Consider the following 26364-nt stretch of genomic DNA (forward strand, 5'->3'; position numbering starts at 1 on the left):
GGACATGATGTGTTCCAGTGTTGTGTTCCGAACGTGGCTGCATGTTACACCGAGCATCATCGCGGCCAGGGTCAGTGATCATCCCCCGTCCCTCATCATGTGCTCAACTGCCCCAACACAATCTTTGTGAAGGCCCTATTGGGGGTCTTCAGGCACAGTCAAGACCCCAAAACTCCCACGTGATGCTGACCACAAGGTATTCATCTTAGAAAATGATATATGAGTGTGTCTGTGTGTGTGTGTGTTAATGACGCAGACACCTTGCATTAAATGATCAGATAACATATTTCTTAAGCAGTGAACCCAAGATGAGTCTGCAGTATTATCTTGCACAGATTCTGTCTTTGCATTCAAGCATGCATCAAAACACAGAGCAGTTTAAAGGAATGGGAGCATTTGCTTTTTTATTCTATCAATTTGTTCCAGTTTGACCGTTGACCAGGGGTTGGTATTTCTCCAGGGCGTCTCGATGGCGTCTGATGGCAGATGCCGGTGAACTCGGCATTGAAGTTTTCCTTTATACAGTATTTTAATAAAATTTCAAGGCCTTTTTCTACAATCCGCCAAACTGTTGGGGATGATCACAATAAAAACTCTGAGGAATGTTTCCTATTAAACAGTGAACTTAAACAGTGGATCTCTTTGGTCCTGGCAAGTTACTGCAGTGTCTTCTTAAGGAACTCAACTAGAAGGTGATGAGGGAACCCAAAATCCATCTCTATCACCACAAAGCCCTGCAGAACAGACGTGGACAGAATGAATCCCACTTAAGACGAAGACAAAGACAAGTTGCTACAATATAAACAAATACTTACATCCTGAGGAAGCACTTCCGGGTTGAATATGTCAAATAAGTAAACTCCTTGTTTGTCCAACAGCCTGGTTAGCGCAATTTCAAGAACTGGAACAGACAACAATTGTATTGTAGGGTGCTAGTTTGGGGTCACCTCTTTTTAAAAGTAGAATTCAGCTGAGCTTAATGCAATCACTAGCGAATGCACATTCTGATCTTGTTCAGTCTTCTTATGTCACTTCTTCTAAGACATTGAGTTATTTTGGATGACAGAAAATACTGTTTTTTTGTGGGATGATTATCATTTGCGATCATCGTGTGCTGGTGTGGTCTGTGAAATCCTCCGGATTTCAGCCTAAAGACACTCATTGACGCACTGGGTGCATTGACTCTGTAAGGTCAAGGGTCATTTGCCGGTAGGCTGCAGCTACAGGCTGCATCTGTTTCATGCTGAAATCAGGACCATCATATGGACCGAACCTGCACCCCGGGGAATCCCACTCCCTCGGAACAGCTTTCCTCCCCCCCGTCTGCTGCATTTAAAGACATTTTTTAAAGTTCACGGCGTCCCCATAAGCCTTGTGTCCTGCATTTAAATCTAATCAGAGGAAAACTGACCTGACAGGTTTAAGTGAATGTTTATCTGGAAGTCACTTTCACGCCATTGCCACTTACCGGACAGGACCTTTGGAACGCCTATTTTCTTCACAGTTTCTCTTAAAAACTCAAGCTGCGCCTCATCCAGCAACTGGAAAGAATTTGTGATCATTTTTTAAATCTCAACATTAACATTAGCAGCCATTTAATGCAAAAGCAGTTGTAAATATAACCAGAAAGTCCAGGTCAGCAGAGATAAACTGTACAAAGATCAACACACAGATGAACTGCAATCTAAAACAATGTCAATGTAGTTTGCTGTAGTGATAAAAGCATGTTTACAATCTTGCTTTTCTTGATTTAATCCTCACAAGTATTGGAGGTTCCTATAGAAAGGGTCTGGGGGGGTCATTTGATTTAATAATTCAGACTGCTTGTATGTAAAGTGCAACATTCAATCATGCACGCACGAGAGTGTTGCAGCAGTGTGCATGAGAGCATTAGGCATCATGACGTCCACTCTACTATAAATTGCATAGCTAGAAAGAAAATCAACCCAAAAGAATAAAAAATATTACCGGTTTCTCTTGTAGGGGCAGTTCAGCCTGCAGCCCATATATCCTGATGGGAAAGGAGAGGTGAACGACATTACGACATGACAAATACTTGGCAACTGAAACTGGAAATAACTGGATACACAGATTGGTGTGCAATGGCCAAAAGGTTGCATGGTTGATAATAACCAATAACGCCACAGCTGGAAGCGTGACAGCGGGTTTGGTTGAGATCAGGGTCAGAGAGCAGGAAGGCTTACTCTGAGGATTTCCCATGCAGGGAGAGTTTCTTGTCAGCATAGGAGGCCGTGACATCCACAACCACATTCTAGATGTCACAAACAAAAAGAAACATTTACAAATAAATGCTGGAAATGATTAAAATAATAACAGTTGTGTTAGTCTCCAACACTGTTGGCTTTATTTTTTATAAATTCCTCCTGGCATCTATAGTTTAGCTGCTTATTTACCATTTCAAAGTAGAGGGTTGGTTTGCCCTGATTCCCACACTGGAGCGTCCCAGCAGCCTTCGACCAGACGCTTGTACCCCGGGTGGAGGTGTTGAGGAAAGGAACAGATGAACTCCACACACTCAGCTCAGGAGAAGCCACGTCCAGCAAACACTAAGCACAAACAGACCGACATTAAAACCTGTCTGGCACGCTGATGTTGGAACTTTAAAGAAGAAGAACGCTTCCATGTTACCTCCCTAATAAATCCAGGCATATCGCTGGATAATTCAGTCTTGAAAAGCTCCTGAAATCAAAATATGAGGTTCAACAATTGATGTCAGAGCAGCAATTTAGGCTTTATGATCCCCGACAGCAGGTCGTATTGTATATTTTGTGTCTTTTAAGCTTTGTCTGGAGTTTTTTGAGTAAACGTGGTTTTCTGTCCTTACCGTGAACTCAGTTCCTGAGAAGTTGGCTTGGAAGCGGCCGTCTTGGTGGGCGGCGGCGATCAGTGGGTTAAAAACCTGGTCTGGATATTGATTAATAATTGTTTGTAACACGCACCCATGTAAAATCATATTAATCATAACATTAGATCTGTACTATTCATTAAGTCTATGGTGGGAGGGTTAAACTTTGGGACAGTTTGCCTACACCCTTAATGCAAATGGATCATCCATCACGGGACGGGGAGCGAGCCGGAGGACCTGATGTTGCCCCCGTTTTTGGGGGGGTTTCGAACAAGCTGGCTGAAGGGGAGGAATTCCTGGTGTCAGTCCTGGACAATAGATGAGCTGGAATTTCTTCTTCATGCTTTTTTTCTTAGGTCAGTGCCTTTTTTGGGCAATACCAAAACTCCAAATTGGTATTTTAATGATTTCAATGATATTTCGGGGGAGGGCTCCAAGCCGCACCCCTTCCACGAGTTACCGCTCTAGAACACCTCCTTTCTTGCCAATGACAGATGGTAGTTGGCACGCAGATGAAACAAAGACGACATGGAGGCCAAAGTAGTAATAATATTACACAATGTCCACAATTCAAGAATGACTGACCTGACAACCAAAAGTACAGCATCCTGTTTTCAGTCAGCTGCTTGGGGTGGAAAACAGAGTCATTGATGACAGCAGAACCGTTGTTGTATTTGGTCAGGCCCTGGCAGATAATAAAATAAGAAAAAATAACAATCTAGGCGTACAACCACTGAACAACCCCTGCAGTCTATTTGCATATAACCTATTTTGATGTATTAAAAGCCATTCTTACCGGTTATGATGGTTGTGACCTATTATGTGATCATTTGTTTGTGTGACTAAAAGTAGATGGTAGTGTCATCTTTGTCATCTTTATACAGACTGTTTGACTAGAACCACGACTGCTGTGCAGTAGAGCTTAAAGTGGTTCATGGAATTTACCAAACGGTAACATTTTGTATTTTCCAGGGGTGATTGTTGTTTTCCTGTGGGTTTTCCTTTACAGGTAATAATCACAACCCAACTGAACCCAAATTTAACAGTTCTGATTATTAGAGTAATATATAGAAAACATGCATCAACAACAGTGTATCAGTTCAGTCTGGGAATGAAGAGTCGAGTATTTATTTTGTTGTGTCCGGCCCGATTGCATTAAAAATCCTCACAATCATAAATGATTATAAAAAGCCATTGTGGGAGGGAGCAAAACTGGCTTTACGGCGCTTGATGACAGGATTTCTGGGAGCTTCTTCAATGACAAATATTTAATATACAGGCCCTTTGTCCTGAGTGGGCACAGTCCTTTGCAACATCCATGTTGACATGTCCTTGCTCCTAAATGTGTGTAATTTATTCCCGATAAGCGCGGGAGCTTTTATAAGTAGTTCACAACTATTGGAGCAGAAATGATAATGAGAGTGTGACTGCATGGCTTGGGATATGAAAGGAGTGGGCAAAGATGGCTGGAAAGGCGCTGTACCAGAACATCACATACCTTGTGATAGGATTCTATGTAGTTAGCAGTGATGATGGGGGCAGCAGTGACACCGATATCCATGCTGATGTCCCCATCAGACAGGAAATGCTCTGCAAACACAACGCAATGCTTCGCCATTAGGAGGCCTCGGCAAACCTTTAATTCACGACTTTGACACACACACCTGCTGTGTCTTGAATAAAGTCGGCCAATATATTTGCAACCTTGTTTATCTCCTTGCAAATCTGCATTTAGAAACAAAATTGGGTGAAAGGTATTGCGGAGGCGTGAATCTTTTTCTGCTAACTAGTGATGAATGAGCGGTGATTTGTCTCACCTGTCCCTTTATTGCCATTTTGACAGTGAAGCTGATAAAATCAGTGAAGAGCTTTTTGAGCCAGTTTGGTCTGGCCGGCAGAAGGAAACACAAACGGATCAGATAATAGTATCGCGGCGCAGATGTGCTCTGCTGCTGCTGCTGCTGTCTACCTCCTGTGTTTCCTAACAGCTGATCCAGCTGATCACTTACTCTTTGTCCCCCTGCAGATGAAGCAGCAGCTTGTCAAACCTCAGATAACAGTCCGACGTGTCGGCAGCTACCTTCCCTTCTTTGCAGTCTTAAAGAAAGCAGAAAGATAACAGCCGGATTTAACCAGCAGGGGTGATTGTGAGAGTTAAAAAAAACAACAAAAAAGTTAAAAGACACGTGCATGACAGAATCATCATGCGTGAAGCAAAAGCACACATGTGGAAAATATGTTGGATCTAATCGCTGCTTGACTGTGATAATATCCTGGTGGGTCACTGAACAGGATGTGAGAGGAAGACTTCGCCAGCAGAGGAAGGCGGGGAACGACACTGAAGGACTTTAAAGACCATCAAAAACTACATAAACAAAAATAATAATAGTTGTAAGAAATCCAGTTCAGGAGGGGAAAAAGCTGCATTTGAAGACACACAATAGCAACAGCATTTACTTGCACGTATGTGAACATCCAAGACGGGTACTTACGAAGTTTTGGGTTGATGCCAAGGTCAATCTGAGACTGAATTTCAAAATCAATAGAATTTGCAACGCTGACGCTGAATGAGACCAAAAGACAACAGCTGTATTTTCATTTCCTGAACCACCTTTTATTTGTTGCACACACACACACACACACACACACACACACACACACACACAACTTGGACTCACAGCCAACTCCCGTATCCGTACTGAATGGTCCCTCGGAAAACCGCGGACACGTTGCTTATTTCCATGCTGATTCCTTCATTGGGATGCAGCTCAAATTCACTGGCACCAATGGACAGGTTGTGAACCTCCAAACTGGGCAAAGGACGACATTATTGTGGAGCGCTGTGCTCTGAAAACTTACTACATCCACTTTTATGTGTACATGTGTGCATCCACTCACTTCTCCAGGCCATATCTAATTGTCCCCACAAAAGACAGGGATTTTTCTCCTTTCAGATTGGGGTATCGGGCATGTTGGAAAGCGGCTTCGATCACTTTCGTGGTCTTCTCATTTACTACAGTTTGGACACAGACGTGACAGTGACGGGAGGGAAAATGAACACACACCTAAGGTACTATGATATTCCAACTTACACACAACAGCTGCTGGATAGGTGAGACGACACACAGCGCCTGTGAATCTGTAGGCGGAAGCGGGGTCCTCCAGGCAGGCCTGGGACAGCCCGATCACAGACAGGAGCAGCAGGCAGTGCAGAGGCAGTCGCAACACTTCACAAGGCATAGTGGTGGGATGTTTGAGCTCCCCCCAGGTTACTAACCTTGTGGACTGTTTGTGTTTCAACGTGTCTCCCCGGATTCTCCTGAACCGTGGTTTTTCCAGGATAGGTCAAAGTTCAAAATGATCCTCTCTTCTCCCTTTTTACCTTATGCGAATGAGACGTTTCGCCAGCATTGACAGGGTGTCTTCAGATTGATGAACCTCTCAGTAATCTCGTCTTTGTTCAGTCTTTCAGAGACAGAGATCCACCCTTCACGAAGAAGCACAGTTTAAATGGATTTTGGTGGGATTTGATTCATTGATAATCGATGGAATGTCATGGCAGAGCATGAGGCTGAGGCACTTTGATTTTCTCAGTGATACATACCCCATAAAGATGTCATTGAAGCCTTACGGGGTCGCTAGAGGTTGTCGACTTGAACATTTTTGAGTCAAAAATCCACCAATCTTAGATTCCAGACAAAGACGCCCTCTGAAAATATGGAAAAATCAAACAGCGGATTGTTGCTTCCTTCTTTCCGTGATGCTCTGGTGACACTACGATCTTCTCCGAACCTCCCAGCATGTGACAACTAATGGAGGACCTAATGGAGGATCAGCCAGAGGCTTCAGGGGGGTCCCAGCAGGGGCCACATCACAATGTAAACAACATGGATAAGGTGGCCACCAGAAGTCTGCGCATGGCTCCATCTAGTGGACGGAAACGTCACAAAAAAACTGGGCAAATAATATTATTGGGAACTTTATGCCCTATTCATAAATTGCCATGGTGATTGTCTATTGTCTTTTAAGTTAAAATGCACATCAGGCAAAACGGGTAATAAAAGGTCTTCTAACAGGAAAAGTCCTCTCTTTTGCATACCTGAATATATTCATACATACATGCTACAAGAAAAGAGTTTGTTTCTTTCCTGCCAAAAGGTTGAGAGGTTATAGTTTAGGAATAATGATTCTGCAGAACATTAAAGTTGGTTTTTGCTGTTCAGGCTACAGTAGAAACATGTTTGAATGACATTGTAGCATCATCGTAGCTTAATTTATGTCTCTTACTCTTGGTAATTAAAAGGGCGATTCCTCTATAAACTGTGATGAATGTGTCTCTGTCTCATTTATCAAAATAAAACATCATTAGGAAGAAGAATTACTTTTATTGCAGCCATTATTGCTGTTTCATGACAAATGTTATTTCACAAGCAACTTGCACGAAAGACTTCAGAAGAAATCAAACTACGGAGAGAGAAACCTGCCAGAAACTCTATTCAAACACTGAAAATGTAGCTTGACCAAGTAGTAGAGTTCAGCTTTTGGAGACAATATTAAATTCCCACGATTGCACCATAAAACATGCAGTAGATGCAGCACTGAAACAGAAAGTAACAGACTGCGTTTCCAAAGGCCATGCAGGTTCCAACTTCCCTGTCCCACCTTTTAACTTACAAACCGCATCTCCTGTTAAATCCTGATTAAAGTCCAGACGTTTGACGAGAAAATAAAGAAATAAGATCATTTGTGGGTATAAACAGCGCTTCAGAGAGGTCCCAAGTTAATCTTTCTCTAAACAATAATTGGTGTAACAACAGTGAGCCATTTAAAATGAGATATATATTAACCCATGTCCTTTATGTATTCAAATAAGATTGCATAAAACGCATGTTGTAAAGTGCTTTATGTACATATAGTATATTTACAAATGTTTACTTTTTACTATAATTTGGATGACAGCATGTTTTTGTTGATTTGGCTGAATAAAAATGGAGTTTTTTCCATTCATTCATGATTATCACCCCCTGTTGCTTTGCAACAGTTTGGGCAAATAAGAGACGGAATATTGACAATTTTCAGAATTTAAATGGAAAACGAGTCATTTCCTCTCACGTCTTCTGTAGGACTTTTATATCAAAGCTGGGCTGGAATGACGGAAGACAAAGATACACCGATATTAGACACCGTTGTCCTTCATGCGTGTTTTTGCAGTTCACTTCAGTTTCGAAAACCCAAAAGAGTTGCTTTAGAGGGCTTGAAATGATGGCTCCAGACGTCTTTCTTTCCCTTCCCACATCTTCATGGTTCGTTGTGTAAAAGTTCAATAAGTTCGCTTTTCCCGTCTGTCCTTGTTGGTAAAATTAGTTGACCATGCCCTGAGGACCCTCGGGTATGAGAGAGGAAAAGAACGATTTGAAGAACACCCAGGCTGTCCACATGAGGGACACCCTGTGAGGAGGCACTAGAACGGCTGCGGTTAATCCTTCTGAGGCCTCCGGTGGAGCAGCAGGTCGTCCTTCGGCGGGTTCACCAGCCTGAAAAGACAGATGAGTAAAAACATGGTCTCTGATGACACTGTACTGTAAAAAGGAAGTGAATAAGGGGGGGAAATCCATCCAAAAAAAGTCCTCACTTGATTTGGGTTTTGGTTCTCATTCTGCTGGTTTGGCTGGACCTCAGGGGGCTGCTGGTGATTAGGCTCTTGGACACGCACTTGCCTTCTGAAGGGAAACCAACCAGCAGTGTGGCTGTTGGAGAGGAAGAAAGCAGAACAAAGCGTTTAATGACAATCATAAAAAGAAACCAACATGGTTTCAACAATGTGCAAACATCTAGAAATTAGGCAATGTTAGTGGTTTTTGATGGATGAAAATCTTCAGAGATTGACAGATTTGGTCAACTTGTCTCATAGTAGAAGGGATCTACAGTTTTGTTTATCCCATATGTTTACATATTATTGTGTTTAGTGGACACGATCAGCCTGTCGTTAGAAAAAGGACAGAATTCTGATGGACGCTTTTAGAAATACATGTTTTGTTGCATATTTTGGGCACAGCAGCTGTCATTAAACTAATCCAGAATGAACTCATGCTATTGCTAATAGGCCGGTGCTTATTTTGCTCAGAAGGAATGATCCAAGAGGAGCAGAAGAGACAAATTTGCTGAAGAAGAAGAAGGCAGGGCTAAAAGTTGCAAAGTGACACTTGTGTTGTTAAATATTTACTCTGCACCTGCTGCTGATGCTAATCTTCACCCTGCCCACACTGACAACTGCGTACGATCAAGGGATGTAGCACATGTGAGGTGTGAGTTACACAACAGCAAACACGCCGTGAGACCAGAACATGATGAGTAAAGAAACGGCGTGGCCTCGGCTGGCGATAACAGTGCTGATGTGGCACCAACACTCCTTGTGTCCCCAGCCTTTATCCACTCACAAACTCACTGACTGGTTTTATTTATTGACTCCTGGCGTGGCTCTCGTTCACTTGTTCAGAACTGTGCACGTCCTGACTTATGGCTGACTTTATAATAAACCCAGAGGAGGCTAATGCCAGCCTTTGCTAGGGTTAGTGTTGGGATTTGTGCCAAATAAGTAGAGAGAGAGCATAAACTCACAGATACATGAGGAAGAGGGTGCCCATCACCAGCAGAAAGCGACTCAGGTTGGAATTGAAGTACACAATCATGAGTAGAACTCCAACCCTCGCAGCTGAGTACAACCAGTCCAACCAATCGTGCTCCACGTCCTCTTCGTCTTCCATTACCGCTCCGCCTTGCGCGTTCAGCCGCAGGTTGTTGTTGGCCTCGGCAGGGTTGAGAAAAGCGCCCTCCTGCACTGGGTTTGGATTTACCGGAAGGTCATTGATGGGGTTCTGATTGCCCAAGGGAGCCGGAACGGGTAAGTGGTGGGCAGGAACTGGTGGATACTGGCCTACGGTTGATGCTGGTGTAGATGAGTCTGAGCGGGCTGCTGCCAGGGCTGCATGGCTGTGGGAAAAAAAACCCGCAAATGTCATACTAGTCAGGGATTAAATAGATTAAAGCACTAATCGCCACGATTACCCCAATGAGATCCTGTGTATAAAGGAATGAGCACTTACTACTGCATGTAATACTGTTGAGCATAGATATGTTGGAGCCACAGGAGCTGCTGAGGGCTGTACAGCGAGTACGAGGGAAAGGCAGGTTGGGTCATCTGCTGGGCTCCAGGCCTGCAGAAAAACATGTGACTCGATCTCAGCCAAGGTCTAGAGCAGGTTAAACCACCACTACGGTGCACTCAGAACTTTAGAGTCCCAACGTCACATAAAATAGATTTTTGTACAACTAAAAATAAACTAAAAATATGGACAACTAAAAATAAAACATTAATGAAAAAAATAGGAAGATTGTTATTCTGGTTGTATTCAGGATTATCACATTATTATCATATCTATCTATCTATCTATCCATCCATTCATCCATCCATCCATATATATATAGATATATAGCGCTCGCACATCAACTTTAGCTGAGCCAGAGTGGCAGGTCGCCACTTCACTACTAGCCAACTTGTGGACAGGTCATAAGAAATGAACCAGGAGATAATCTCCAACTACGAAGCAGAAGACACGGTGACCTGTCATCGCAAGTCAAATATACTTATGGCCAACAGGCAAATTCAAACAGATTCCATGAAATGGTCCACTGTGTAAAAGGCCTAAACCTACCTCCTTTTCTGGTTGTAACCAGAAAACAACCTATATTCCTTTAGATCTTATTATGGGTAGGCTGTTTCAATAACGCTATGATGTGCTCGTCTTAACTTCCTGTTTGGCAGCTGGGGAATTGACTACATCTAAATTTTAAAAAGCTCACTTCAGCAGCACTAATAATAACATGGATTCATGGCAGAGATATTGATTACATTTGCAGTTGATGAAACTTGATAAAAAGATTTTGCTGCTGGGTCACGGTGGGGAAACGACTGCATAGGTCTTGCACTGCGGCTTACATTGCAGGTGATGGAGGGTTTCCAGGAGTATGTGTCGGAGCTGAAGCAGGAGGCAAAGAGGGAGAGGTCTGCCTCCTCTGTCTCAGTTCTGGAGTCCCAGAGGAGCTGCTGCTGGGCTGTACCTGTTCTGTCACTTTGGTCTGCAAAGACAAGTTTAGAGAAGACTGAAGCGAAACTGTCATGCTCGGTGGCGTAATGTTACTGAGAGAAGAGCTGCCATTCTCTAAATAGCAGGTCTAATGTTAATATGTTGTGGAATTCCACAGGTTGAATCATTTAATTAAATCTTTGTATGCATGTGGTCAATTGTGAGCTCTATAAACAATATGGGAGTCTTACAAGTAGGAAAATAAAAACAAAAACACATTTAACATTAAGGAGGTTGAAAATGATAATTCTGCGGTGAATTACTAAAAAGAGGAGCAAAATCAGCTGCAAATGAAAGGCAACTACAAATTTGAAATGAAAAAAACTTGTTTCAAATGAGGTTAAGTCACAATTTCCTATGGAATAATAGACATACCGCTTATGTTTTATAAGAGATCTGATTAAACATTCGCATTTCTTACCTTGGATCTTGCTCCTAGCTCTTGGTGCCGATTCCCGAGTGCACACACCAGATGCAGCGAAGGGGTGATGTCAATCTGACACACAACATATAACGTCCTGATTAAAAACAAATAATCCTAGTGGCACACGTTGTAAAGAAATTATATATATCGCCGGTTCTCCTATTTCAGCAGTTACTTTAAATGTGATTTCCACACTGCTCTTTTCACCCTCGGAATATTCACGATGGTGCACATCACACATCTGAGGCTGATGATTGCAACCTTTCTATGGACTAAAACTCCATTAATTCTGGTGCCTGTCTGTAACCAAATCGGGGTCAATACAACAATTCTTCCATACCTGCTTGAATAGATCTTCCAATGGCAGATGGTCAAGCAGCAGTTTACCAGCATAGATCAATCTCTGGCCACTCACAGGCTAAAGGGGGTAAAAATAAATTAAAATGTGTGAATAACAAGGTCTCATTAAGAGGTCAAAATATAACACAGAATGGAAAAATAGACCTGTAATGAACCTGCCAGCATATGTGATTACATGGACAGCTCTCCTAAAGGTAAATCAATAAATAATAGCGTATTACCATTAAAGGGCAGGTGTCTATGTAAACACTTGACAAGTCCCATTTCATTCCCATCTACGATGAAGTGCGATTATAATAAAGCTCTGTTCTCCAGCCGAAGAAAACCGGAATTAAGACATTTTAATGCCATCAGCTGCATTACGCAATAATAATGAAATGTGCACGCGCCTGACAGCTGTTCAGGAAGCGCGAGCTACATTCCAGAACTCGGCCTCGCGCTATTTTCTGCTAACAGCATCCGGCTAACCTGTTAATCAGCCTGAATACTCACCGGTCTGCTTGGGTACACCGCTGATAAATGCATTTTTAGCTCTTTCACAGTCCAGTTCAGATGGACACCGTCGATGGTTTGGTCCTTGTAGGCCTGGTTGGGCGTTTTTATAATTATACGAATGGTCGTTTGTTGAGAATTGTCGCTATCCATTTTCTCTTTCGGTAGTCTGCCTCGCGCTGGTTACTCGCGACAGCTATGATAAGAGCGATTCCCGTCTCGGGAAGTTCTGAACAGACAGACGAAAATAACAGAGGCGACGAAGTCCGGTTGATCTCCAGTTGTCTTCCTTCTGAATGTCAGAAGCGACTCTAGCAGGGAGGAATGTTGTTTCCAAACACACTGTGGCCGTTCGTGATTGGTTGCCGTCTGCTCGTGGTCTGACGTGGATGTCGGAGAAAAAAACCCGCATGCGCATGCGCAGACATGCTTCACTTCACAAGTGCACCGTGAAGTCAATGAAATAGAAATGTGAAAGTACATAAAGTACATATATATATATACACACACACGTATATATATCTATATATCTATATTTATACACACACACACACACACACACACACGTATATATATATATATAATTTCAACACCATGAGATACATCAGATTTTTTCAGCTTAAAGTCCTTCTGTTCCAGGACCTTTCCAGAAAATGTGAAATGTTGTTTACTACTGTTTTTGCTGTATTGATGTTCTGTTCTCTGTAAAGACAGTGGACACACTCAGAGAGATTACTCTGAGAACTATGAAAGCAGCCCAAAAACATCCGAAACACATCATTTGCATTTGGTTACCCAAGCACAAAAACTAAAATTATATGATCTATAAAATTAGTTTCACATAAATGAAGTCCCTATACATTTATTAAAGCAAACTACAAAGAAAAGGAATGTTTTCAGTTAACAAAAATAACAAGAGCAACAGAAATACATATAGAAACGAGCATTTTATGTTGGATAATTGTATTAAAAGCATCCTGAATTAATTAAGTCCTACATATCTACAAAGTTAAACCAAAGAAGATTAAAATTATACAGGAACTAAACATGGCACTTAAGGTTTGCTAATCAAGTATAACTTTCAGGAACTTCATCATGAATCATTTTCAGTGATAACTGTCATTGGCAATAAAAGGTGAGAACATTTTCTTGGTTTCCTCTGACCAGGAGAACCGGAGGCCTCAGATCATGTGAGAGGAAGTCCAGCCAGGCCAGGTAGAGAGTGCTAGGACACACTCCTCTCCTTCCCACTGGCATGGTTCTGTCATAGAGAAAGCAAAGAGGGTTTAAAATGTCAACCCGCTACATATCGAAGTGAAGACTCAAGGAGTCCTCTACTCACATGATAATCAGTGCAGCATCTCTGGAATAATCATGGAGAACTTCATTGAGGCGAATCTGACGCAGAGACTGAAAGCCACAGAGAGGATTTATAAGGTCATTCACAGAGGACAGCTAAATATCTCATATCAATAATATCAAACCTTGCTCTTGTTCTTCTCTAAATCCTGGTCATTGATCATCCACGGCTCCTCCTGCTGTCTTGGCAGTTCTGCCTCAGTGTCCTGTTTTGGATTTGTGACTATTCTAAAGTCACTGAGCATATTCTCAAACCTCTGGATGCTAGACAACACAGAGACATGCAGAGGACACTGCTGAATCAAAGTGATGATCAGAATTTAAAACAACTGAGAAGAAGATTTTTATTTCCAGTCGACAACCGGTTTATCATACATGGTCTGACATGAAAGATGAATAAATTTGCCATGGAAATTCAATCATTTAAAGAAAAAATTAAGTAATCAATGCAAAGAAGTGAGTCATTTTTACAAGAAAATCACACAAATGGAAGTGTAAGCTAAAAGTGATGAAAACAATAATGATTACATCGCCATTTATTTCATGATGATTTTCTTTTGCAACTCTGGCATTTACTCAACAAGTGCCTCACTTTGCAGGCTGGGGGCTCTGATAGACATCAGGAAGCACTTCAACATCACAGAAACCAAGACGGAACTTCTTTATCAGTGCCACAACCCTGAGAGTAAAAAAACACAGCTCCTCATATTTGGGTCATATGTACAGCAATGGCACCTGACAATACATATTCCACAATCTCACTCCTCTTTTCGGGTTTCCTTCTTTTCAACCTCTCCTCCTACAAACACTCGGACCTTACACCTGGCCCAGCGTTTCCTGCGAGTGAGCAGGTAGGGCAGCAGTAGCGTCAAACCTAATAAAAAATAAAGCATATAATTAAACTGAGTTTAAGGTAAACATCTTTCCAAGACAAACACATCTGCATTATGGCACAGGATGGGATGAAACTGCAAATTTAAAGTCAGATTTCAATGCCTTATTGGAGAAGCTAAAGATTTTAAAATGATCAGACCTCCATCATCAGAAAGCCAGTACACATCAATAGTCTTCTTTCCTTGTTTTTTCTGGAAAACAGTAATTGGCTGAGGAGCCAAGACCGTAGCTAAAATACAAATATACATATATATTTTAGTTCAGATGTATTGAAAAGGTATGTAACATTCTACATCTTGCTCCCCCACCCATAGCCTAATAGCTCATCATTTGAGATTTTATAAACTTACAAGTTGCGCTTGTGGTAGAACGGGTAGAAACAATGTTTGTACCCTCTGGTCCTCCGTCAAAAGCCTCGTTTACTGTGGTCAAAAGAGATTTTTGGCATTTATTGCAAACAAGCTCTTCAGCGACTGTCCTCATTATCTGAAAAGAAGCTGACAGGTGCACTGAAATCCAAGAGAAAGCTCTCACTGTGTGACTGAGATGGACGAGAGACGTCCAGGCCCTCCTTTGTCCTCAGTATGCATACTCCATACTGCAGATCAAATGCATCTCTGAAACACAGGAAGTTAACCTTAACAGGGAATGATGTTCATCAAGTGGATTTTCCTTGCCTGCCTCGTACTCACTGCAGGATTCCGATGTAGCTGTGTGCAGCACAAGGTGAGTCACTGCGCCAGTCTGACTTAAAGCCCATCAGCAACACATTTGGCTTCAAGCGACCCAATCCCGCACCCTGAAAAAAGGCAAAAAATAAATAAATAAATTTTAAAAAGCCAGTTAGCCTCGTTATTTCCCCAATATTGCGCAATCTGAATTGTGGGACGTGATCAAATAACATAAAATTTTCACATCTATTCTCTTTAATTGGGATGTCATTAAAAGTTCAGCTGTTCTTGTTAATAATAACAGCGTTTGAAATGTGGTGCTTGATATTTAAGTTTGTGAGGCTGTGTTACATACTTGTGATCAGAATTAATCTCTCAAAATGCCCTTTAGAAATTGCTACAGTTAAAAAATATCAAACACCATTTCTATAAATTTCATGAGCCTTTCATTGACATCATCACATGTCAGTCAGTACAGATAGGTCTAATCACACCTCACTACTCAAGTTAAAATGAAAAATACACTCATGAATGTTAAGAATTTTGGCTAAATGATGTCTTTTGCAACAGTTGGGTGTTTGCAGCCCACTTTCCCACACTTCCTTTCATGATTGGCTCCTGTATTATAATGCCAACAGGTCTGTGTGCTGTTCTTATTCAGGATATCAAGTGAAGGAAATAGTTGTGCTAACAGATTTCAGTCTGCTTGTAGGGTTGAGGGTTCATGGTTAAACAATCTTTTCATTCGGGTTACAAACCATGCTCCCCACAACTGAGAGATAGTTTATAAAATACAGTATAAGGGGATGAGTAACTTGGATAGGGGTAAAGATTTGCCAGTAACAATCTTGTTCTAAGAAATAATCTAACCCTTTTAAAAGGAGATTAAAAAATATACGCTATAAATGACTAAAATAACAGACGAAAAGTAAAAAAACAGACTGATCATTTGCAAGAGAAGGGGAATAAACTAATGTATCTAAAGTATGTAAAATATTAATTAAACCTGCATGTAAATTTAAATCTTAAGGAGGTCACTTAAAAAAAAAAAAGATTTAGATTTCTTTTCGAGGGTAAAAACTTAATAGTCATTCTTCACTATTTATAGGTTTACTGCAGAATGCTACGGGAAAAAGAAAAGGACTAATATCATACTCATGGGAGAAGCAGTATCTTTGTGATTCCAAAACTGGACAATACTAGACCTTTGATTATTGTTCTCAGCTGCTCTCACTGTGGGACCCACAATTGATTGGTTCATTGGTTCACAACCCACTATTAGGGTTCATGTCCTTTATTATCCTCAATGAACAAAAAGTCACATTTTAAATAACCCAGGTCATATTTTCGCTCATCAATCTAATTGTTTTTACCATGGCTAACGCCTAGGTGGCTGCATGCGTCTGATCCATACCTTTCAAAATAAGTTATTTTTCCAAAATAAAAGACATGTTCAACATTGGATTCTGACCTGCAGCAGCACGTTTACTCCAGATCGTAGCTCTGGCGCCACCACACCTCTGTAGAATGACTTCACCTTCCGTTGGTTTAACCAGGTAACATGAGTTTTGCCACTTGCCTTTTCTACTGCTGATGGAGAGGGTTCCTCCTGCCAAACAAGTGACAGTCGAAGCCATGAAACATAAAACATGTTTAGAAATGAATGTTTTAATTAGTTAAAGTCAACTTGAATTTGTAGCCATCCGTAGAAAATATGCGTCTGTGTGTGCCAAGTTGAGCTCACAGTGATCACATTGCCGCACATCATGAGACTGAGATACTTTGTGAAACAGGCGGCCAGATCCACCAGAGCTGGACGGCTGCCAGGAGCGCCAGTCAGCACCAAACACTGAGGCCTGAAATGTGAGAAATTCACACATACGCATCAACACTTTTGGAGTGATTTCACAGTGTGAGTTAGCAGGATTGACCTAAATTACAAGACTGCAAATCCTCATCAAATGTGATGCAAGATTCCATCCTACTAAGTGTATCTCAACAGGCATAAGCATTACTCCATTACCGGTACATTTAATTCTCTCTTGAGGAAAAACTTTTCTTTGTCAGTGTGTGGTTTGTTAATAAATTCACATGTATACAGCGATAACTGACACGCTGAGAGTGTGAAGATGTTAAAAAAAGAGGACATATGATGAGCGTTACTGACCTGTAGTTCTTGACATGGTCCTCCACGTGGTTGAGGGCGACGCATTGGTTCAGCGCAATATTATAAGAACCTGCTTGTACGGAGGATCCCCAGTTTACATCTTAATATAAAATGAAAGAGAAATGTGAAAAGAATGGAGCATACCGTGATGGTAATGGTATTTTCTAACTCTATGCTCTCATTTTACCAGGCTTTTTGTACAGCGTGTAGCTCAAAAGGATGAGGACGACGCCAAAGGCAATGAGCGCTGCCCACCAGGTCAGCAGGAACATAATAACCACACAACACACGGCTCCCAGCAATGACAACCATTTGTTATATAGCTTAAAAGACGGACGCCAACCTGGTGACACACACATCAGCGCCTGCTTACACACACTAAAAACACTCAAATTTCATTGATGTTGGCCCTCTTACCTGGTGAGTTAGTAATCGAGGCATGAAAGCAACTGAAATTGATTAAAGAATACGAACACAGGAAGAAGTTGGAGATGATCGGAGCAATGGTGTTCAGCTCGGCTATTGGGTAGAGAGAGCAGAGCCAGAGCATTATAATAAATATAGGATGTAATCACGCAACTCCTCAATAGTTTTAAAATACAAGGAAATTCAAATTCAACATCCAGAAGGTAAATGCTGAGCTTCACCTATGAGGATGAAGCAGGCAGCGATGAAATAAGCCAGTATATAGCTTCTGATGGGTTCATTGTTTCTCCCGTAACCTTTGCCAAAGAAGCCAATGAAAGGGTAGAGCTTGTCCTTACACAAACACTGGCGGAGAAACAAAGAGACAAGACAGGTGAACCACATATCAGCAACCCCTTAGGGCGTTTGCTTGGTGACAGCAGTTAATCAGAGAAGCTTTAAAGGAAGCCAAGGAGTTGGCGTCAGCAGCTGGTGACAGCCTATAGCTCAATGAGGACAGTTGGAGCCCAACAAAGTCCCCATCACTGAGTCGAACTGAAAAATGAGAAGTCTGCTGAAGCAAACACATTGATTTACATTCCTGCATGCGAGCAAACTGCAAGTAAATCCAGACTTTCAACTATTTGTTTATGTAGTGCCAATGTGGTATAAGGGATTTTGTCTCTTTCTCTTAAGATGCATCAGTTGTCCCCACATGAATTAGTACTATTTGGTCAATTTGGACTGAATTAATCACATCAGCTGCGAGTTCATCTTGTTAAATAAATCAGTCTTAGATATTACAAAATGTATGATTAGGACAGGAATGTCATTAGTGATTTTAAAAATGCAGGCATATGACCAATTAACTGGTAAAAACAGTGTGTGTGTGTGCGTATGTCTTTGAAATGGGTCTCCGGGTCCAGCTGTGTTGAATTACATGGACTGGACCTGATTTTTAAGGAACACACCCCTGACTAAGTAAGGGTTACAGCTCCTGATGCGAAGCAGAGCAAAAATGAGATCCTTGAGCTCAAAAGAACTTCCTGAAGCGCTCAAAGACAGAGCTGTAGTAAGACACAGATCTGGACGATAGGGGAAAACCTGCTTCATTTATTGTTTCTAAGCGTCTCCATCATTCCTGTCTGAAGGAGGTTTGCATCAACCAGGACTCCATCTCTGCAGTTCAGCCAGACTGATCTTTGGGTTCCGTGTTACCTTCCGTGACCAAGACTCTTCCCCCCTCAAGTGTTCAGGCAACCGGCTGAGAAGAGGGCTGGTGGACCCTACCATTCTAAGAGGGTGTGAACACTTACTTTTTTCCTTTTCATGAAAATGAATGGTTGGTCAGAGGCACACAGAGGGTGTAGTAATGGGTTCTGTGTGTTGGTACCTGGAATACTTTGGGAGCAGACACCAGACAGGCCAGAGCCGAGGACAGCGTAGCTCCGAATATACCAGCAGTGATGAGAGGGGCAAAGGCCGACACCAGGCCCATTGACTGAGAACATAAACATCTCGCATAAACTCAAGTCCATTTTTCCACCAATGAATCCATCTGGTTCAGGAAATCAGATTCTTCAGGTAGAGCTAAAATTTCACTGTTTTCACTTTCTACTTGAGCCAAAACTGGTGAAAAGAGATTTCCCTGAATCTTTTCCTGACCTGATAGTAATTACTGATGCCGTAGGTGCACGACTTGTTGTTGGTACACTCGCTAAAGTCCCATCCGTAGTGACAGGCGAAACCGGTGCAGCTCTCCGGTGATGCGGTCACTGACAGAGAGTCATTTAAGAGGCCGGAAGCATCACGCACCACACAGGCACCTGGGAAGAGACAAACACTTTATCCTACATTGCTGGAGCATCACCTCAAAGCCGTCTGTATGTACAAATTCACTTTGCAATGTTTACCAATAGTGGCCGAGATGATGATATACGACACGGTGGTGCAGAATATTGCCAGTAATGTTCCTCTCGGAATAGCTACTGCTGGATTCTGGGAAGGAAATGAAAGGTTTATAGAGAGATAGTTTGTTTCTCTTGAATGAACTCCTTCCCATTTTAAATCACAGTCAACCACAAGGTAATTTAAACGAGCATACTTTCAGATCTCCTGAGATGTTTGCTCCAGCCAGGATTCCCGTCGCAGAAGGAAAGAAGATGGAGAACATGCCAAAGAAGCTGCCCTGTTCTCCTCGCCAGTTGGGGACAAAATTAGTCGCAAAAATATCAGCTGTTGAAGGCAAAGGAGGCAATTAAAATTCTCTCCTGGATGTCATTGCTTATGTTCCGCACTCGATCACTAGCTGATTTACCTTTGTAGCTAAAGAACCCCTTGGCTTGTTTCTGTGGCGTAGCCGGAATTGCGGTTCCGACGATGTAACTTGCAAACGACACTATGATCACCAGAAAGAACAGAACCTGGGCCTGTAAAAGGAATTCTGTGCATTTACATAAGTTACACGAGATAAAGTGGCAGCCGGTAGTATCGGAACAAAAAAATGCAAAATATTGCAAAACAAGGCTTATTTTTGAAATAGGTAAATAATCTAGATGTGATTACAGTTTACCTTTATAGTAAACAATGTGTTTTATTTTTTAATGTCCAAGGTTGTTCAATTAAAACAAACATAATATTATTTGGAAAAACAAAATTATTCACATACCACAAACCCAGTGGGGCCAATAATTCGTAATGTGGAGGGTTTATGATTTAACTAGTTATTATGTTTTTGGGGCATAATTTGGAGTTTGATGACTCCAAATTATTAATTAATTTCTGTTTTTAATGACTGAATGAAGGTGAAAGATGTGGATGTGATCTGATATCTGTTCATTGCACTCAAAACGAAGGCTGTGTAGCCAGAGCGGATATTTTTGGATGAGGCTAACCTTCGACTCCCATGCCATTCCAGCCATGGAGATACCAAGAAGACACGTGACAGTGATGATGCCGATGATACGGATGTCGTTGGTTCGGTCCACCATAGAAACTCCATTCTCCTGGGAAATCAGACCTTAATGGTTTGTAATTGGACCGACTTTTCTGTCCAGATTCACGAATCTGGACGTAAAAATGTACATCTGACTTACACGCATTAGGTCTGTGACGGTCTCAGCAAAGCCGACAGTGTGCATGGCCACAGCCACTGCGTTAGCGAATGCAAAGATGAGGCCGATTGATCCGCCCAACTCAGGACCGAGGCTACGACTGATCAGGAAGTAGGTCCCACCTGATAAAAAGAACCATGTTTAAAATAAAATGATCTTCTGTTTATTGTTTGTATGTTTGTTACCATATACCTCCTTTGACCTTTCCGTTGGTAGCGATGGCTGACGTTGAAAGGCCAGTGATTCCAGTAATACAAGAGGATAATAAGATGATCACCCAGGTCATTCCTGAGGAAGAAGGACAGTTTAGAGAGAACGCAAGACTTAAAAAACTTGGAGTAAGATAGAGAGCTTGTTTTGATCTACCTATTCCAGCTTGAGCAGTGATCCAAGGCAGTCTTAGGTACAAGATCACCCCCCAGATATTTAACATGCAGCGTATCTGCGAACAAAATAAAACAACTAAGTTCAAAAGCTCATTTGGATTCAGTTTAAAAAAAGCCAATAGCGAAGGTTCCAAAATGGGGGAAAGCAGAGATGAAGGCAGATTTGTAGTGACGATGCAGCTGCTAAAATCCATGCTAACTTAAAAAACTGAACAGAAACAAGACTGCATCTCAGTTATGTTCCTAAAGGAATAGACAAGTGACACTTTTGTGATTTGGAAAGTTGGCAGAAGTGAGAGCTGTGCAACAAGAAAGCAAAGCTAAAGATGCAACCTGTTGTGGTCAGGGTGAAAACCCGCATACGTCTAGTCGTCAAGACTATGCTAACTCTTCCTACCATGACACCTTGTATCCAACCAAACCGTGTAGGTTCAGGCGGCGGTTCTTTCTGTTCCTCCTCATCGTCACAGGAGCTGTCTCCACTTATCCCCTGTTCGCCCGTCGTCTCCTCATACATTGGAGGTCTGGTGTCATCCTAATGAGAGAAAACCCAAAATCACAAATGTAAGAAGTCATTTTAAAAGAACTACAACTGTTTAAAGAACGAATTCCAACCTCCGGTTGTGCATAAAGCTGGAACAGAGATGGTCTAAAGTGCCTTTGGCGACCCCACACCTCTGTGTTTGCATAGAAGTCATAATTTGGTGGAGAATCCAGAGTCTCGTAGCCTGTTAATGCATCCGAGCCACTAGATGCTAAATTGCTGCCATCACCATAACGATGGTAGTAGTCAGAGTCTGAGTATCCTCCTGCTGATCCATTCCCCTCTGGTAAAGACGGAGAATGTCTGGGTTTATAGGCAGCCAGGTGAATACCGTCGCTGACCACTGGTGACTCCATTGAACCGTTTTTAGCTACAAAATTCAGTTTTGATCTCAGGTAAGCTGGACTTCTCCTGGTCCGGTGCTCAAGGTGCTGATTCCATTCTGCTGTTCAAGGCGGAAGAAGGAGGCTTTATTGTGAGAACTGGTTATATTTTTAACCTTAGCCAAACAATAAAGAGCTCGGGGCCATGCGACAAGTAAAGCAAAGCCCAAACAAGGAACAAAACCATAATTACAAGAACTATTAAACCTGACACGGGTCATTTCACCTTATGGTTGAACAAAGAAATACAGATGTACAGATTACTGTTCCCTAAAGCAGTACCCTTCAGATGTTGCTGATGATTTGATTTCTTTTGGCACAAATTTCCAAAGATTTTCATCTCCTGTAGCTGGGACAGGGGTTTTAAAAATTATTTTAAAGTTACATAATCAAAAACCACTCGGTCGTAGGAATGTAAGTAGTACGGCCTCATAAAACAGCCTGACATTTAACCTTGACTGAATGTTCTGCACTTGCTTATGAACTTTGCTTGCTTGTGAGTAAACTGAAACATTCATTTCTTACTTGTAAGTTCATCCCCACGTCATGCAGCCAATATGCCAAAGGTGCAGTAAACATGGAACAAATAATAATATTGGTAGAAGAACGACACACTGTAGGCTTAGACAACAGTGGGAAATAATAAAAAGTGCTATTTTTGTTATTTGTCCCAATTTTCCAGTTGTCAAATACTGAAAAACCACAAAACTAGAATATGGTTGTCATTTATAGGAAAAAATGCAAGCTAAGAAGTACTTTATGAAGAAGTACTGTTATGTGCTGACCATCTCCATACATATGAGGCTTTTACTCTTCTATCGTCCCTAATTTACCCCCAAAAATGTTATGTTCCACTAATAAATGACTGCTGGTACTGCCCAACTTCCTGTGACCTGTCAGGAGATACTCTAATAGCCTCACCTAGTCCACAGTTGTCCCTGTGACCAAACTTTGGGGGAAGAGGATGAAGACGAAGGAAAAGAGAAACCGTCTCCCTCAAATTTAGGCCAAGAGCGTGTCAGCACACCGTGTAAGGTAAGATCAGCGAACATGTTATGCAACTCAAGCCGCCTTTGTACAGTTAATTTGAAGTGATCAAGCTGTTTGTGAGAGCCGAAAATCAAGATCGGATTTGATCACTGATTCCTTTGAACATGCAGTCTCAGGATAAGTAGCCAAATGAGGTTGAAGGAAGAGTGCTCGTGGATCCGTTCCGACAGATCCAATTGAACACAAGCCTAGTCTCTTTGATGGCTTTTGCTAGACTATGAAAAAAATAAATGCATAAATCTGATTATATATTTTTTTAAAAACTATTTTAATCAATTTTAAGAGCACTACTGCCCCTGCCAACTTCCAAGCATGTAAATGTGTGTAAATGTGGCCAGAATATTAATGGATATACAGGAGGGACCTCTGTTGCACTACAAGAGGAACCGATCTTGTGATTTGTGAAGTCTGAGGCAGCACCTGACCAAAATGTGTTACCTTCAGCATACTGACAAATTGGAATGACCTTGAAGCAATGGTTTAAATCCTTAAAGATATGCATGGTAAGTCTTATTCTTAACCGACCACCTATGGTTCTCATAAAGTTCAGAAACTGTCCCACAAAGATTCTTATAAAGTCTTATTAAATTGGAATTTACTGTCAAATCAAATCAATTCAAATCCATTGGACTGATGTGCTCGTTGGTGCAACATGTAAATTAAGCTATTTTCTTTATACATTATTGTCGTTCCTCAGTAAAGGTAGGGACAGGGCATTTATAGCCATAATAAGGAAAAATTTCCTGTTCTAACTCATCTCAGAACTCATAACAAGCAGTTAGCTATTGAGTTATTGAACCTGCTTGTAAAACACTAACTCAGTTTTGATTTGGAGGGTTGTCTGGCTACTGATCCTTGTAAATCAGATATCATTTCACCTTCAACTCTGTTTAGGTCTCCATTAACTCCTGGGGACATGTCGGGCGGCTCCAGCGCCTAAACACTTCTCTTTCATCGACTATTCATTAACCCGGTGTGCCTTTGCTCTGGGGTGGTGTATTTTATTTTAACATGTTTATTTATTCATTTATGTCGTGGTTTATTTATTTTCTCCAGGAAGCGAAGCACAATATCTGGAATCAGTGGCATTGTGAGCAACCATGGAATCAAGGATGCAGAAGGTTATAAAACATTAACACTACTAGAAGTATATCAAAGTGCTTAACAAATTTATCTATCCCGTACAGACTCGGGAAGAGCGTCCCGACTCATTCGACACCAGGTGCCAGGTGGATTTACATAAAAGAACTAGATTCTATACATTAATATGATTTATTCACTGCCATTATTGTGGAAATCAATTAAGACACCATAAAATATATAATATATAATCTTTGCTGGTAAATATGCAAATACACATATTTTCATAGTTCTCAGTTAACAGGTACGACTGAAAACTCCTTTGTGAATCAATTTGCTGCTGTTGCATTTAAGAGTTCATCATAGATTTTGAGAGATATACTTTTACCAAATAATGAGTTTTAAATAGTTTTGCCTGGGCAGAAATGAGCTTCCATAAGGAGACTGATTATTTAGTAAAACGGATTTGGCAGAAAGTAACTATTTTACACAATATTGGCAGTAGAAATAAAATATTTGACCGTAACTTGCTCAGTTGTGTCCTGCTGTGAAGGACTGACGATGTTTTCCTCCCCGAATATGATTTTGTATGTGTGAGAAGCTGCTTATTCACCGATAATTGCTCTGCTGATGAAGCCCTCAATCTCACACTCGCCATGCCAACTCTTGTTTCTACATCGTACACAAGTATCCTCCAGTGTTGACTGTATGGAAGTATGAGGTGCCATTTGTAAATGGTAAATCTAAATGTTAAATCTAAATGTTTAATCTAAATGTTAAAACTAGATATTAAATGTTTACTCTAAATGTTAAATCTAAATATTCAATCTAAATCTAAATGTTGAATCTAAATGTTAAACCTAAATCTTAAATTCAAACCCCTCAGGTGAAATTAAATATTCAATTAAAATACAAATTTACACTATTTTACACAAATCCACCCTATCAGGGCAAATGAACATTTTCATTATCATGTACTGTGACAATAATAATAACTAAATGTGACAAAAATGTGCTTTTTTTTTGTAAAGCAGTTCATGCTGCTTTTCAAATGGCGCCCCACGCAGATGCTCTGTGGTTTGGAGCAGCAGAGATGGGGACAGTGTGGCACTTACCCAGAAATAATGATGACAGAGATCAACCCGTCTGAGCTCAGCCTCACTAAAAAATGCCATATTCACCAGAAATAAAGGCGACACAAAAAACTCTTTATGGATTTAGGGAAAGGCAGGGAAAATGTCACAGGGGAAAAGCATCTGCTCGACAGAGACTTCAGGGTGGTGGTGCACAGCGCTGGGTCCATAACAGCCGACACAACCAGCAGAAGAGAGCTTCATGCATATAAATGACAGCAGTGTTCAGTGGACCCTTACGAACAAATGCAGCAATCGAAATGTAATTTAAAGAAATCACTTCATTCATTGGTGAAATCGGTTTAATATCAACGCTAAAAGGAGAGGTAGTTCAGTCTACTGCAACTTTAGGGCAAATCCAGTTCTCCAAACCAAAACAAAATAATAACATCAGAATATTTTAGCTTTTTTCTTAGTTACATGTGACTGTGATAATCTTTCTAGTGGTTCTAGTGCAAATAGCACTTCTGATAAACAACAGTTAAAACTGAAAATATAAATATTTTTCTTGTTTTTACACCTCATATGGCCACCACTAGGGGGAGACACCGCACACAGTTGAATCGCTCTGTGGTTGCACAGCGGGTGTCCACACAATTCCTCTCTCTTTGTCCATCTGTTGTTTGTTTGGGACATAAAATAGAACATCTCTGCTGCAAAATGATCCATTTTGATTTTTACTCTTCCTCTGCAATAGATTGTAAATGCTCCCTTGTCTATTTTGGAATAAAAGCTTTATTGTCACAATTTTTCATGTATGGACAGAACCATATGAAGAGAGTTCTGGTTCTACTGTAAGAGACATGGGACAGGTTGACGAGTCAACACCAATAATGTGCTCATAATTAACAAAAATATAGCAATGTTTCAACAGGTGGAGATACGTGGACTCC

At 41.3% G+C, this 26364-nt stretch overlaps 3 protein-coding genes and 1 long non-coding RNA gene across 4 annotated transcripts; 1 reads left to right on the plus strand and 3 right to left on the minus strand.

Annotated features, from left to right (window-relative positions):
• Positions 1-381: 381 nt before the first annotated feature.
• On the minus strand, positions 382-6693 carry cetp (cholesteryl ester transfer protein, plasma). Its single transcript, XM_003967119.3, has 18 exons — positions 6471-6693; positions 5959-6353; positions 5765-5879; positions 5545-5676; positions 5359-5429; positions 4876-4963; positions 4684-4753; positions 4531-4591; positions 4365-4456; positions 3452-3551; positions 2846-2925; positions 2650-2700; positions 2415-2567; positions 2205-2272; positions 1969-2011; positions 1469-1541; positions 816-901; positions 382-734 (listed from the first exon to the last, which is right to left on the minus strand). The coding sequence occupies exons 2-18, from the start codon at positions 6104-6106 to the stop codon at positions 657-659; spliced, it is 1509 nt and encodes a 502-aa protein (XP_003967168.2). The 5' UTR covers positions 6107-6353; positions 6471-6693; the 3' UTR covers positions 382-656.
• A 538-nt stretch (positions 6694-7231) lies between these two features.
• On the minus strand, positions 7232-12648 carry herpud1 (homocysteine-inducible, endoplasmic reticulum stress-inducible, ubiquitin-like domain member 1). The gene is made up of 8 exons (XM_003967118.3): positions 12287-12648; positions 11775-11852; positions 11432-11506; positions 10863-11002; positions 9970-10080; positions 9485-9856; positions 8499-8613; positions 7232-8400 (listed from the first exon to the last, which is right to left on the minus strand). The coding sequence occupies exons 1-8, from the start codon at positions 12437-12439 to the stop codon at positions 8227-8229; spliced, it is 1218 nt and encodes a 405-aa protein (XP_003967167.2). The 5' UTR covers positions 12440-12648; the 3' UTR covers positions 7232-8226.
• A 195-nt stretch (positions 12649-12843) lies between these two features.
• On the minus strand, positions 12844-22271 carry slc12a3 (solute carrier family 12 member 3). The gene is made up of 26 exons (XM_003967089.3): positions 21897-22271; positions 21679-21816; positions 21262-21337; positions 21088-21183; positions 20878-21017; positions 20677-20787; positions 20100-20211; positions 19887-20017; positions 19696-19780; positions 19448-19608; positions 19176-19283; positions 18025-18148; positions 17795-17896; positions 17565-17720; positions 17378-17477; positions 16955-17066; positions 16682-16819; positions 15232-15338; positions 15074-15156; positions 14890-14961; positions 14679-14768; positions 14408-14519; positions 14238-14324; positions 13771-13909; positions 13629-13696; positions 12844-13547 (listed from the first exon to the last, which is right to left on the minus strand). Exons 1-26 carry the CDS (start codon positions 22179-22181, stop codon positions 13406-13408), a joined length of 3075 nt encoding a protein of 1024 aa, XP_003967138.2. The 5' UTR covers positions 22182-22271; the 3' UTR covers positions 12844-13405.
• A 934-nt stretch (positions 22272-23205) lies between these two features.
• LOC105416881 (uncharacterized) lies at positions 23206-24479 on the plus strand. Its single transcript, XR_964780.1, has 3 exons — positions 23206-23243; positions 23703-23761; positions 24315-24479. It is a non-coding gene; the product is annotated as an uncharacterized lncRNA (long non-coding RNA).
• Positions 24480-26364: the final 1885 nt, after the last annotated feature.

The sequence above is a fragment of the Takifugu rubripes genome, chromosome 9, assembly GCF_901000725.2.
Source record: "Takifugu rubripes chromosome 9, fTakRub1.2, whole genome shotgun sequence".
NCBI lineage: Eukaryota > Metazoa > Chordata > Actinopteri > Tetraodontiformes > Tetraodontidae > Takifugu > Takifugu rubripes.

Bases quoted from the DNA above. Each gene is read 5' to 3' on its own strand.
- slc12a3 (XM_003967089.3), bottom strand. From the start codon at position 22,181: ATGGAGTCACCAGTGGTCAGCGACGGTATTCACCTGGCTGCCTATAAA. The intron at 21,184-21,261 runs GTAGATCAAAAC...CTTCTTCCTCAG, and splicing joins CACTGCTCAAGCTGGAATAG to GAATGACCTGGGTGATCATC. The intron at 19,609-19,695 runs GTAAACATTGCA...GTCTCTTCCCAG, and splicing joins CATCATCTCGGCCACTATTG to GTGCCTGTGTGGTGCGTGAT.
- cetp (XM_003967119.3), bottom strand. From the start codon at position 6,106: ATGCCTTGTGAAGTGTTGCGACTGCCTCTGCACTGCCTGCTGCTCCTG. The intron at 5,880-5,958 runs GTAAGTTGGAAT...TCCAAACTGTAG, and splicing joins CTATCCAGCAGCTGTTGTGT to TAAATGAGAAGACCACGAAA. The intron at 5,677-5,764 runs GTGAGTGGATGC...TCCTTTGCCCAG, and splicing joins ATTAGATATGGCCTGGAGAA to TTTGGAGGTTCACAACCTGT.
- herpud1 (XM_003967118.3), bottom strand. From the start codon at position 12,439: ATGGATAGCGACAATTCTCAACAAACGACCATTCGTATAATTATAAAA. The intron at 11,853-12,286 runs GTGAGTATTCAG...TACCCCCTTTAG, and splicing joins CGGTGTACCCAAGCAGACCG to CCTGTGAGTGGCCAGAGATT. The intron at 8,614-9,484 runs GTGAGTTTATGC...CCTCTCCAACAG, and splicing joins ACCCTCTTCCTCATGTATCT to CCACACTGCTGGTTGGTTTC.